Here is a 13,080-nt window from a genome sequence, read left to right on the forward strand (position 1 = left end):
AAGTGAGCACCAGCTAGTGAGCATTACCACCTGAGCTCTGCCTCCTGTCAGATCAGCAGCGGCATTAGATTCTCATAGGAGCACAAACCCTATTGTGAACTGTGTGTGCAAAGGATCTAGGTTGCATGCTCCTTATGAGAATCTAATACCTGATGATCGGAGATAGTTTGATCCTGAAACCATCCCACCCCACCATACATAGAAAAATTGTCTTCCACGAGACAGGTCCCTGGTGCCAAAAAGGTTGGGGACCACTGCTTTAATGTATTCATGTTAACTCATTGCCTTGTTTTACACTGGTTATAGAAATGTAAAAACCTTAAAATAGTCAAGACAACTTTGAAAAAGAACAATAAAGTTGATGGACTAACACCACCTAATTACTAGAAAACTTCAAAATAGTATAATTTTGACAAAAAGGTAGACAAATAGAAGAGTGGGAGAGAATGGCAAGCCCAGAAATAAACCCAGCCATTGACAGACTACTAATTTTGAGAAAGGTACAAAGGGAACGCAGTGCAGAAAGGACAGTTTTTTTAAGAAATGCTGCTAGAACAATTGGATAACCATATGCAAAAAAGAACTTCATACTTGATATGATATTTTAAAAAATTAACTCAAAAAATAACATAGACTTGAATGTAAAACTGAAAGTAGAAAACTCCTGGAAAAAAACAGGAAAAAAAAATCTTTACATCCTTGGCTTTGGCAGATTTCTCAGAAACAACAGTAAAATCAAGATATATAAAAGAACAAGCATGAATACACTGGAGTTCGTAAAAAGGCAAAACTCCTCTTCAAAAGAAACTTTCTTCTTCCTCCCCCTCCTTCCCCTCCCCTCCCTCTTCCCCTCCCCTCCCTCTTCCCCTCCCCTCCCTCTTCCCTCCCCTCCCTCTTCCCCTCCCCTCCCTCTTCCCCTCCCCTCCCTCTTCCCCTCCCCTCCCTCTTCCCCTCCCCTCCTCCCCTGCCCCCTTCCCCTACCCCTTGCTCCCCCTTCTGCCTCCTCCCCCTTCTCCTCCTCCCCCTTCTCCCTCCTGCCTCTTCCCTCTTCCTCCCTCCTCCCCCTTCCTCCCTCCTCCCCCCTCCTTCCCCGTCCTCCCCCCTCCTACCCTCCTGCTACCCTCCTCCCCCTTCCTCTCTTCCTCCCCTCTCCTCCCCCTCCTCTCCCCCTCCCCCTTCCCCCTCCTCTCCCCCTCCCCTTCCCCCTCCTCTCCCCCTCCCTTCTCCTCCCCCCTTCTCTCCTCCCTCTCCCCTTCTCTCACCCTCCCCTCTCCTCCCCCTCCTCTCCCTTCCCCCCTCCCTCCTCTCCCCTCCCTCCTCCCCCTCCCCCTCTTCGACTCCTCCCTTCCCTCCTCCCCTCCCCTCCTCCCTCCCCCTTCCTCCCCTCCTCCTCCCCCTTCCTCCCCCTCCTCCTCCACTACTACCACTACTACTACTTCTTCCTCTTCTTCCTCTTCTTCCTCCTCTTTCTCCTCCTCCTCCTCCTCCTCTTCCTTTTCCCTTTTTTTTTTTTTTTTTTTTTTAAATAAAGATGGGTGTCTCACCATGTTGCCCAGGCTGGTGTCAAACTCCTGGCCTCAAGTAATCTTCTTGCCTCAGGGTCTAAATAGCTGAGATTACAGGTGTGAGCCATTACGCCAGCTCCCAAAAGACACTCGTAAGAGAATGAAAAGACAAGCAACAGACAGAGAAAATCTTTGTCAAGGATATATCTGAAAGAGGACTTGTATTTCTAGAATATAGTTTTAAAAACTCTCACAACTCAACAATAAGGGAAAAAACCATCTAATTACAGCATCAGAAAAAGATTTTAATTAGTTCATGAAAGAAGATCTATATATGACAAAAAGCACATAAAAAGATGCTCAGCAACATTACTTATTAGGAGGATGCAAATTAAAACCATGTAAGATATCTCTATACAGTTATTAGAATAGCTAGAATTAAAAAGACCATAACAAGTGTTAGTGAGATGTGGAGGAGCTGGAATACTCATGTACTGCCAGTGGGGATGAAAAGTAGAACAACCAGGCTGGGCACAGTGGCTCATGCCTGTAATCCCAGCACTTTGGGAAGCCAAGGCGGGCAGATCACCTGAGGTCGGGAGTTCGAGACCAGCCTGACCAACGTGGAGAAACCCTGTCTCTACCAAAAATACAAAATTAGCTGGGCATGGTGGCCTATGCCTGTAATCCCAGCTACTTGGGGGGCTGAGACAGGAGAATCGCTTGAACCTGGGAGGCAGAGGTTGCGGTGAGCCGAGATCATGCCATTGCACTCCAACCTGGGCAAGAAGAGCAAAACTCCGTCTCAAAAAAAAAAAAAAAAAAAAAAAAAAAAAAGAAAATGTAAATAAAAATAGAACAACCTGTTTGTAAAACAGTTTGGCAGTTTCTTAAAAAGTTAAACATATACCTATGATATGTTCCAGCCTTCCCACTCGTAGGCATTTACCTAAGAGAAAAAGGAAATATATGTTCATGGGAAGACTTGTACATGACTATTAATAATAGCTTTATTATTAATAATGATAACTTTATTTTTAATAATAAAAAACTAGAAACAACCTAAATGTCCCAACAGTGAATGAATAAACTGTGGTGTATTTACACAGTGGAATACTACTCAGCAATGAAAAGGAATGAACTTTTGATACATGCCACAAAACTGGGTGAATCTCAGAATAGTTGTGCTGAGTAAAAAAGCCAGACAAGAAAAAAAGACTATATAATATATGATCCCATTTATATAAAACTCTATAAAATAGTCAAACTATGGTAACAGAAAAGCAGTGGGTAGGGTAGGGCTACCAAGGGGCTCAAGGATACTTTGGGAATATGCTCACCATAGTGATTGGGGAATCAAGTATATAAATATGTCAAAAATTATTAAAGCGGTATTTTAAATATTTGCAATTCATTGTATGTTGATTGTAATTCTATGATGCTGTTTAATAAAAGAAGAAAACGAGTAAGTTTTTTTGTCGAGAGGGATTGCGGTGCAGTTGGAAATTGAAAGGACAAAGTGAGGTTAGAATAACGATATCTAGTGTTAGCACGAGGAGTTCACATAAGTTATTACAATGTTGTTAACTTGAGGCATCAGGTAGTTGCCACTTTTTTTTGTTTGTGCTTTTAAGGTTTGAATGTCATTCTGCAGGTGAATGTAAAGATAATGAGAAAAATGACGTTTTCCCCCTTCTTTCTCTCTTCCTAACCCCCTTTTTTCTTTCTTTCTTTTTTTTTTTTTTTCAAAGGAGTGACAGTTCATTTAGATTCTTTGTATTCTTCTTCGTCTATATTTGTCAGTTTGCTGTACATGTACTCCAAGCTGCAGGATTTCATAACTGGGGCAATTGGTAAGTTTTTTTTACTAGTTTTCAGCTTTAATCTAATATTGTAATATAATTTTTGGCTTCCTAATCTATTAACACAAATAAACCAGATTAGAAAAAAGCAAAAAATTTTTTAAAAATGCAATTTAAAAATGTCATAAGGCATAAACTTTGGACAAATCTGTCTCTTTGAAGATTATGTTCCCATCTTTAAAAACAGCACATTTTATCTAGTTTAAATAAAACATGTATGTAAGGGCGCTAAGAGGAAGACTGCAAAAGAGACTGAGGTGGTCAGAGAGATAGAGGGACCAAGGAATGTGGAAGGGACAGGAAAGAACTTCAGGGATTTTAAGGAAAAGGATACCTATTATGTATAAAGCCCTATTTTAGGTATACAAACAGATATATTTTTATATACGAATATACATGGACACTTGTCTTTGAAAGGTAGAATCACTGCACACACGTATATACATATATCTTTAAACAATCGAATCATTCTCATAGCTCATTCAGTGGGGGACCCTCAGAAATGGAGATTATCTGGACCCATACTAGGAGGTAATAGCAGATTTAGGTCTCTCTTTACATTCTGATGCAAACATTCCTTGAGTGAAATGGTGGGTGGAAGAGTACACATCTCTAAAATTATCTGTTCCTCTCTTCTTTCTTTTATACTGACTTGCATTCAGCTGTGTTCTTACATGCCAGAAGCATATGTGATGCAACTTTGTTCCACTGTGTACATTAAACCAAAATTGAAATTAGCATTTAATTAGAATGTGTTGAGGACTTACATTTAGTATTCTGCTACTGAAGTGGAGAAGTGATTGGCAGTTAGACAACTCTTGGCAGTTCTGCAGAGCTCCTAATGGGCATAAATACATGCAGAGAATTTATATAGATATTTTAAATCAGTTCTCAGATAAAGTAGTTTTTATTATTATTTTAAATGGTGTCTAGTTTTTGGTATTTTAGGGAAAGGAAATGTTTTAAATGTTTAATTAAAAATATACTGCTTACTTTAACAGCACAAGGTTTTTTTAATTTTCGTGAAATTGAGGTAATTTCTTTCGCTTTTTAGCACAGACATAGGGAAAATGCTAAAATTGAACATAACAGCATGTATGTGACTAAAGAGCGTAAAAAGAGTCTGCTAATGAGGGTGCATACAGAATTGACCTGTTTTAATATAGACCCTCATGTAATTCAGATTTTTTAGTTTAAACTTTTTACTTTTAGGTAATTGTAGATTCACATACAATCATAATAAATAATGCAGAGATCTCAGGTCCCCTTTATCTAGTTTCTCCCAATGGTAATAATCTTGTAGAACTATAGTAAAATATAAATACCAAGATTTTGACATTGATAGTAAAGATACAGAACATTTTCATCACCAGAGGATTCCTCATGTTGCTTTTTCATAGCCACACTAAAAACTCCCCTTTTCCCACTCCTTAACCTCTGGCAATCACTGATGTGTTCTTCATTTCTGTTGTTTTGTCATTTCAAGAAGGTTGTAGATGTGGAATCATAGTCTACAACCTTTGGCTTTTTTCCACTCAGTGTTATTTTCTGGAGATTTATCCAGGTTGTTATGTTTATCTGTAGTTTATTCCAATTGATTGATTGATTGATTGAGACAGAGTCTCGCCCTATCACCCAGGCTGGAGTGCCGTGGCATGATCTCAGCTCACTGCCTCCACCTCCTCAGTTCAAGTGATTCTCATGCCTCAGCCTCCCAAGTAGCTGGGATTACAGGTGCCTGCCACCCAGCCCAGCTAATTTTTCTATTTTTAGTAGAGACAGGGTTTCGCCATGTTGCCCAGGCAGGTCTTGAAGTCCTGGCCTCATGTGATCTGCCCGCCTCAGCCTTCCAAAATACTGGGATTACAAGTGTGAGCTACCATGTCCGGCCTCCTTTTTATTTTTGAGTAGTATTCTATGATATGGATGTATCACAGGTTATTTAACTGTTCACCAGTTGAAGGGCATCAGTATTGTGTCCAGTTTTGGACTATTACAAATAAAGCTGCCATGAAATTTGTGAATAGATTTTTGTGTGAGCATAATTTTCATTTCTCTGGGATAAATGCCCAAGAGTGTAATTATTGGGTTATATGGATGTTGCATGTTTAGTTTTTTAAAGAAACAGACAAACTGTTTTCTAGAATGCTTGTACTATTTTACACTCCCACCAACAATTATGAGCAATTTAGTCTCCACTTCCTCACCAGCATTTAGTGGTTATTACTTTTTATTTTAGCCATCCTAATAGGTGTGTAGTGATATCTCATTGTGGTTTTGAACATCTTTTCATGTGCTTATTTGTCGTCTTTATGTCCTCTGGGTAAAATGTCTCTGCATGTCTTTTATCCATTTTCTCAATTTTTTTATTCTGTTGAGGTTTGAAAGTGATGTATATTTTAGATGTGAATCCTTTGTGGGATATATGGTTTATAAATATCTTCTTTCATAATTCAGCAGAATTGAAAATAAACATTTAAAAAAATGTAATAATAGGCCAGGTGCGGTGGCTCACGCTATAATCCCAGCACTTTGGGAGGCCGAGTCAGGTGGATCATGAGGTCAGGAGTTCGAGACCAGTCTGACCAACATGGTGAAACCCCGTCTCTACTAAAAATACAAAAAGTAGCCAGGTGTGGTGGCACATGCCTGTAATCCCGGCTACTCAGGAGGCTGAGGTAAGAGAATCGCTTGAACCCAGGAGGCGGAGGTTACAATGAGCCGAGGTCATGCCACTATACTCCAGCCTGGGCAACAGAGCGAGACTCTGTCTCAAAAAAAAAAGAGTAATAATAAACTCAAAACTCATAAGCTTAAAAAATGTACAGCTTAAAAAACATACAGTCTGGAATTAAACACTTGAGCCTCTGGAGTTTGGTTTGTTTTTGAATTTAGACTATGCCATTTATAAGCTATGTGACCTCAGGCAAGTTACTGAATGTCTCAGTTCCTCATTTGTCAAATGGGGATTTAAAACAGCATCTGTCCTATTGGGTGGGTTGTGAGAATTAAATGCGCTAATACACATAAAGAACTTGAATATTGCCTGGCTGATAAGTGTTGAATATGTATTAGATATTATGCTATTTTTAAAAGTTTACATTAACTTTTGCCTAATTACACTTTTTAGTGGTTGGATTTCATCCCTTACTGGTCTCAACCAAAATATTCCTGTTGGAATCATGATGATAATCATAGCAGCACTTTTCACAGCATCAGCAGTCATCTCACTAGTTATGTTCAAAAAAGTAAGTGAAATTTTATGTCTAAATTTTTATAGTGAACGTGATGTAAAGTTCTCATTTTCCTATTTTGCTATAATTTGGTGTAACCTGAAGCCATTTTATCGTTATTGTACAAGTTTGCTCTCTGAGGATTACTTTTTACAATTAAAAGTTATGCATAGGTACATTTTAGAAAATTGCATCACATTTTAAACTTCAGTAAAAAAAGGAATATTTTAAAATCATTTTAAATGAAGGCTTTCATGAGTTAAAGAGTCAGCCTCATTTTTAAAATTTGGATTTTTAAATATACTCTAAATTTCTTTTTTTTGATATGAAGCATATTAGCCTGATTAATAAATAGAGGTAAAATTATTATGTGGTGTGTACATTTTATTCACATATATCTCTTAGGTTTTTTGTTTTGTTTTTTAATTTTTTTATTATAAATTCAGAGGGAACATATGCAGGTTTGCTACATGGTTATGTTGCGTAATGCTGGGGTTTGGGCTTCTATTGCACCCATCACCCAAATAGTGAACATAGTACCCGATAGTTTTTCAAGCTTTGCTCTTCTCCCTCCCTCCCTTTTGGAGTCCCCAGTGTCTGTTTCCATCTTTATGTCTGTGTGAACCCTTTGTTTAGCTCCCACTTCTAAGTGAGAACATGCAGTATTTGATTTTCTGTTTGTGTGTTAATTCAGTTAGGATAATGGCCTCCAGCTGCATCTATGTTGCTACGAAGGACATAATTTCATTTTTTAGGTGGTGTAGTATTTCGTGGTGTATATATATCACATTTTCTTTATTCAGTCTACTGTTGATGGACACTTAGGTTGATTCTATGACTTTGCTATTGTGAATAGTGCTGCAATAAGCATATGAGTGCAGGTTTCTTTTTGATAAAATGATTTCTTTTCTTTTGGTTAGATACCCAGTAGGGGGATTGCTGGGTTGAATGGAAGTTCTATTTTTACTTCTTTGAGAAATCTCCATACTGTTTTCCACAGAAGTTGAACAAATTTATATTCCCATCAACGGTATATAAGCATTCAATTTTCTCTGCATCCTTGCCAACATCTGTTGTTTTTTGACTTTTTAATAATAGCCATTTTGACTGGTGTGAGATGGGAATTATTGTGGTTTTGATTTGCATTTCTCTGATTGGTGATGTTGAGTTTTCTTATGTTTGTTAGCTGCTTGTATGTCTTCATTCAAGAAGTGTCTGTTGATGTCCTTTGTCTACTTTTTAATGGGGTTGGCTTTTTTTCTTGTTGATTTGTTTAAGTCCTTTATACATTCTGGATATTAGTCCTTTGTCAGATGCATAGTTTGCACATATTTTCTCCCATCCTGTAGATTTTCTGTTTACTCTGTTTATTCTTTCTTTCTTTCCCTCCTTCCTTCCTTCCTTCCTTCCTTCCTTCCTTCCTTCCTTCCTTCTTTCTTGTCTTTCCTCTGTCTGTCTTCCTTTCTGTCTTCCTGTCTTTCTGTCTTCCTGTCTTTCTTTTGTGAAAGAGAGTCTCACTCTGCCACCCAGGCTGGAGTGCAGTGGCTCAATGTCAGCTCATTGCAATCTTCGCCTCCCGGGTTCACACAATTTTCCTGTCTCAGCCTCTTGAGTAGCTAGGATTACAGGTGTGCACCAGCATGCCTGGCTAATTTTTGTATTTTTAGTAGAGATGGAGTTTGACCACGTTGGCCAGCCTGGCCTCGAACTCCAGACCTCAAAATGATCAGCCCTCACAAAGTACTCGGATTACAGGCATGAGCCACTGCACCCAGCCTGTTTAGTGTTTCTTTTGCTATGCAGAAGCTCTTTAAGTCCCATTTGTCCATTTTTGTTTGTGTTCCATTTGCTGTTGAGGTCTTAGTAGTAAATTCTTTGTCTAGGCCAATGTCTAGAAGAGTATTTCCTAAATTTTCTTCTAGGATTTTTGTAGTTTGAGGTTTTACATTTAAGTCTTCAATCCATCTTGAGTTAATTTTTGTATATGGTGAGAAGTAGGGGTCAATTTTATTTTTCTGCATGTGGCTAGCCAGTTTACCCAGCACCATTTATTGAATAGGGTGTCCTTTCCCCATTGTTCATTATTGTCAGCTTTGTTTAAGATCAGTTGGTTGTAGGTGTGTGGCATTATTTCTGGGTTCTCTGCTCCATTGGTCTGTTTTTGTACTGGTTACCATGCTGTTTGCTTACCATAGTCTTTTTTCTTTTTTGAGACAGAATCTTGCTCTGACGCCCAGGCTGGAGTGCAGTGGCACAATCTCGGCTCACTGCACCCTCCGCCTCCCCAGGTTCAAGTGATTCTCATGCCTCAGACAGCCAAGTAGTTGGGACTAACAAGTGTGAGCCACCACACCTGGCTAATTTTTGTATTTTTAGTAGAGATGGGATTTCACCATGTTGGCCGGGTTGGTCTCTAACTCCTGGCCTCAAGTGATCCGCCCGCCTCAGCCTCCCAAAGTGCTGGGATTACAGGTGTGAGCCACTGTGCACTATAGTTTGAAGTCAGGCAATATGATGCCTCTGGCTTTGTTCTTTTTGCTTAGGATTGCTTTAGCTATTCAGGCTCTTTTTGGTTCCATATGAATTTTAGAATTGTATTTTCTACTTTTGTGAAAAATGATGTTGGTAATTTGATAGGATTGTATTGGATCTATATATTGCTTTGGGCAGTATGGTCATTGTAACAATACTGATTCTTCTAATCCATGAATGTGAATGTTTTTCCATTTCTTTGTGTCATGTATGATTTCTTTAATCAGTGATTTGCAATTCTTCTTATGGAGTTCTTTCACCTTCTTAGTTAAATGTATTCTAGGTGTGTGTAGGAGTGTGTGTGTGTGTGTGTGTGTCTATTGTAAATGGGATTGGGTTCTTTATATGGTTCTCGGCTTGAACGTTGTTGGTGTTTAGAAATGCTACTGATTTTTGTATGTTGATTTTGTATCTTAAAACTTTTTGTTGGTTTTTTGAGACAGAATCTCACCCCGTTGCCCAGGCTGGAGTGCAGTGGTGTGATCTTGGCTCACGGCAGCCTCTGCCTCCTGGGTTCAAGCAATTCTCATGTTTTAGCCTCCTGAGTCGCTGGGATTACAGGTGTGGCACCCAGCTAGTTTTTTTTGTATTTTTAGTAGAGATGATTTCGCCACGTTGGCCAGTCTGGTCTCTAACTCCTGACCTCAAGTGATCCACTTGCCTTGGCCTCCCAAAGTTCGGGATTACAGGTGTGAGCCACCACACTCGGTCTGTATGTTGAAACTTTACTCAAGTTATTTATCAGGTTTAGGAGTCATTTAGGATTTGTAACTGCCCAGTTGTTTTAGCTACACTTCTTCCTGTAGAATTCCCATGTCTGTTTTCACAGCCTTAAAAAAAAAAAAATCTGGCTGGGCGCGGTGGCTCAAGCCTGTAATCCCAGCACTTTGGGAGGCCGAGGCGGGCGGATCGTGAGGTCAGGAGATCGAGACCATCCTAGCTAACACGGTGAAACCCCGTCTCTACTAAAAATACAAAAAATTAGCTGGACGTGTTGGCGGGCGCCTGTAGTCCCAGCTACTCGGGAGGCTGAGGCAGGAGAATGGCGTGAACCCGGGAGGCGGAGCTTGCAGTGAGCCGAGATCGCACCATTGCACTCTCGCCTGGGAGACAGAGCAAGACTCCGTCTCAAAAAAAAAAAAAATCATTACATAGAGGAAGGTAAATTAGTGTTTTATTTGTTTATTTAAAGTTTTATTTTGTCTTAGATATATATAATTTTGATATATTTTATATGTATTCAAATATGATATTGAGACCTTGGGAATAACACCTATGTTTTAAATGATAAAGACTTTTTGATAGGTCTCACTTTAAAGAAAGTAAGTCCTTATAATTTTTTTACTATTTTATTACTTGAGAATATGTATGAGGACTGCATAGAAATAATTTTACCTTGTATTTAAAACCACTTTGTACTCTTTCAGTACTTTACTCAGACATTTGCCTTTTATCCTTCTCAAAACCCTGCAAAGGTTAGACTGTGTCCGTTCTTCCATATTTTCTCTATTTGAAATTTTTAACTTCTCCTCTGCACCAAACACACATACCATTGACACTCAGCTCTCTTAATGTTACTAAATCCCTTTTCCAGTTTTCCTCCTCCTTAACCTCTGTAGCTTTCTATACCACAGATGGCTCCTCTGCTAAGACTTTGCAATGATGTTCTAATTCTCCTGCTTCTCTGGCTATTCTTTCTCCTCCATTTCTTTATCCAGTTCATAAATTAAGGTCTTAAATGTAATCGGCTCTTTGTGCTATGCAGTCGTTTTCTTTGGAAATTTCATCTTCCCTTATTATTTCAGTTTCTTCTCTACCTAGGTGACCTAGAATCTTGGAATTGGAAAAGATAATGCTTTGCATAAACCTTTAGTTGCATGTTCAATTGGTCATTTTCATCTCCAGTTGTTGATTGATATCATCTTCTCACAGTAATGCATTATAAACTCTTTGGTTTCTTAGTGATAGATGTTCCTTTTGAATGTTCTGAGTAATATTCAAGAAGCGTTTATTAAGACCACATATTGTGTAGATTCCGTTATTATGAAATGTCTAAAATGGGCAAATATATAGAGACAGAAAATATATTAACAGCTTGCCTGTGGCTTATGGGTGGGGTGGGGAGTGGGGGTAATGAAAGTATTCTAAAATTAGGTTGTGTAGTCACAACTCTGTGAATATACTAAAAATCATTGAATTGTATACCTTAAAGGGTAAATTGCATAGTATACAGATTTTATCTTACTGAAGCTTTTTTTTTTTTCTGAAGAAACACTTATTGAATACCTACTATGAATGAGATGGCACTAAGCACTTTATGTAATTCCACTGAACATTTTTGTCAGTGCTGTGATTGCTTCTGTCAGTGCTTCCATTACTTCTTTTTTGAGACAGAATCTTGCTCTGTTGTCAGGCTGGAGTGCAGTGTTGCGATCTTGGCTCACTGCAGCCTCTGCCTCCTAGGTTCAAGCAATTCTCCTGACTCAGCCTCCCAAGTAGCTGGGACTACAGGCATGCACCACCACACTCAGCTATTTTTTTTTTCTTTTTTTTGAGATAGAGTCTTGCTCTGTCACCAGGCTGGAATGCGGTGGCACAATCTCTGCTCACTGCAACCTCCAACTCCCTGGTTCAAGCAATTCTCCTGCCTCAGCCTCCTAAGTAGCTGGGATTACAGGCATGCGCCATCATGCCCAGCTAATTTTTGTATTTTTAGTAGAGACAGGGTTTCACCATGTTGGCCAGGATGCTCTTGATCTCCTGACCTTGTGATCTGCCTACTGGGATTACAGGCATGAGTCACCGTGCCCAGCCACTTCCATTACTTTTTAATTCACTTTCTTAGATACCTTTTTAGTATCTTTTCCATCTTTCTCTTCTTTTCCATTTCCAACTTCAGCTAATCCAGAATTTTTTTTTACCGGTTACTTATATTCCCTCATCTTTCTTGCAGTCCATTTAATGTATAATTACTATATTAACCTTAAAAAAACCCCAAGAAATTGGCACTCTGCAGATTTTTGACATGGATCTGGGATTGGGAATGGCATTTTGGTGGCAGTGCGAAGAAGGGCTACATTCAGAAACACCAGCATCGCTGAGGTTGTAAAAACACACTACATGCCATAAAGCCATCAAATGGGTCTTAATAACCTAATGATGAAATCACTTTTATTGTGCTCAGCCATACTCTGGGCCCTATGCAGAACATTTTACCAGTATTATGCCATTTTGTCCTCTCAAAGAATCACAGATTGGGATTATAGTGGTGGTGGGAAGAAGGGCTAATGGTGACATCTCACAGCTCCTTGATTCACACTTTCCATTCTAGTCAGACTATACTGCTCGGTTTCTTCAGATACATCATGTACATTCCTTTGTTCCAGATTTTGTTTATATGATGTTTTTTAATCCACGCATTAATTCATCTTCCCTGCTAGCTGAAGACCTACTAGTATTCTTTCAAGGCCCAGCTCCAATCTTGCTGTGTCTCCCAGAATGTTTTTTGTTGGCCTGTATCTTAGGGACCATGTCATTCTCTGTTTTCTTGGGGAAACTTAACTGTCTATATTGCTCACTGTGGGACCTGGGCATAAGCCAGTTTATATGCCTTATGGTGCACGTATTCTGGGTACGCAGCTGTTAAGCACCCCCAGTGTGAACAAGTCTTTTAGCATTGGAATTAGATGAGAAGAGCAAGAGTTTTGCTTTGGAACTATACAACTAAGGTTGAAATTTTGACAGCTTCACTTACAGCTGTGTGACCTGAGACAGACTTCTGTAACCACTCAGGTTTAGTGTCCTCAACTGTACTCCAAGCTGCATGAGAGTGGAGACCTGTTCTGTATGCTTTCAGGTTGTATTCCTCACATCTGGAACAGTGACATGCAGTAATTGGCATGTGATAGGCACTCAGATATTTGTTGAATAAAAGAAAGAATGGGAAGA

At 39.3% G+C, this 13,080-nt stretch overlaps 1 protein-coding gene across 1 annotated transcript in view; it reads left to right on the plus strand.

Moving 5' to 3' along the window:
- The window catches only part of SCAMP1 (secretory carrier membrane protein 1), a 132,900-nt gene that overhangs the window by 104,711 nt on the left and 15,109 nt on the right, over positions 1-13,080 (plus strand). Inside the window, exons 7-8 of the mRNA XM_030800442.1 lie at positions 3,257-3,358; positions 6,498-6,615. Coding sequence (XP_030656302.1) covers positions 3,257-3,358; positions 6,498-6,615 — 220 coding nt within the window. The remainder of the gene's footprint in view (positions 1-3,256; positions 3,359-6,497; positions 6,616-13,080) is intronic.

The sequence above is a fragment of the Nomascus leucogenys genome, chromosome 2, assembly GCF_006542625.1.
Source record: "Nomascus leucogenys isolate Asia chromosome 2, Asia_NLE_v1, whole genome shotgun sequence".
Lineage (NCBI taxonomy): Eukaryota > Metazoa > Chordata > Mammalia > Primates > Hylobatidae > Nomascus > Nomascus leucogenys.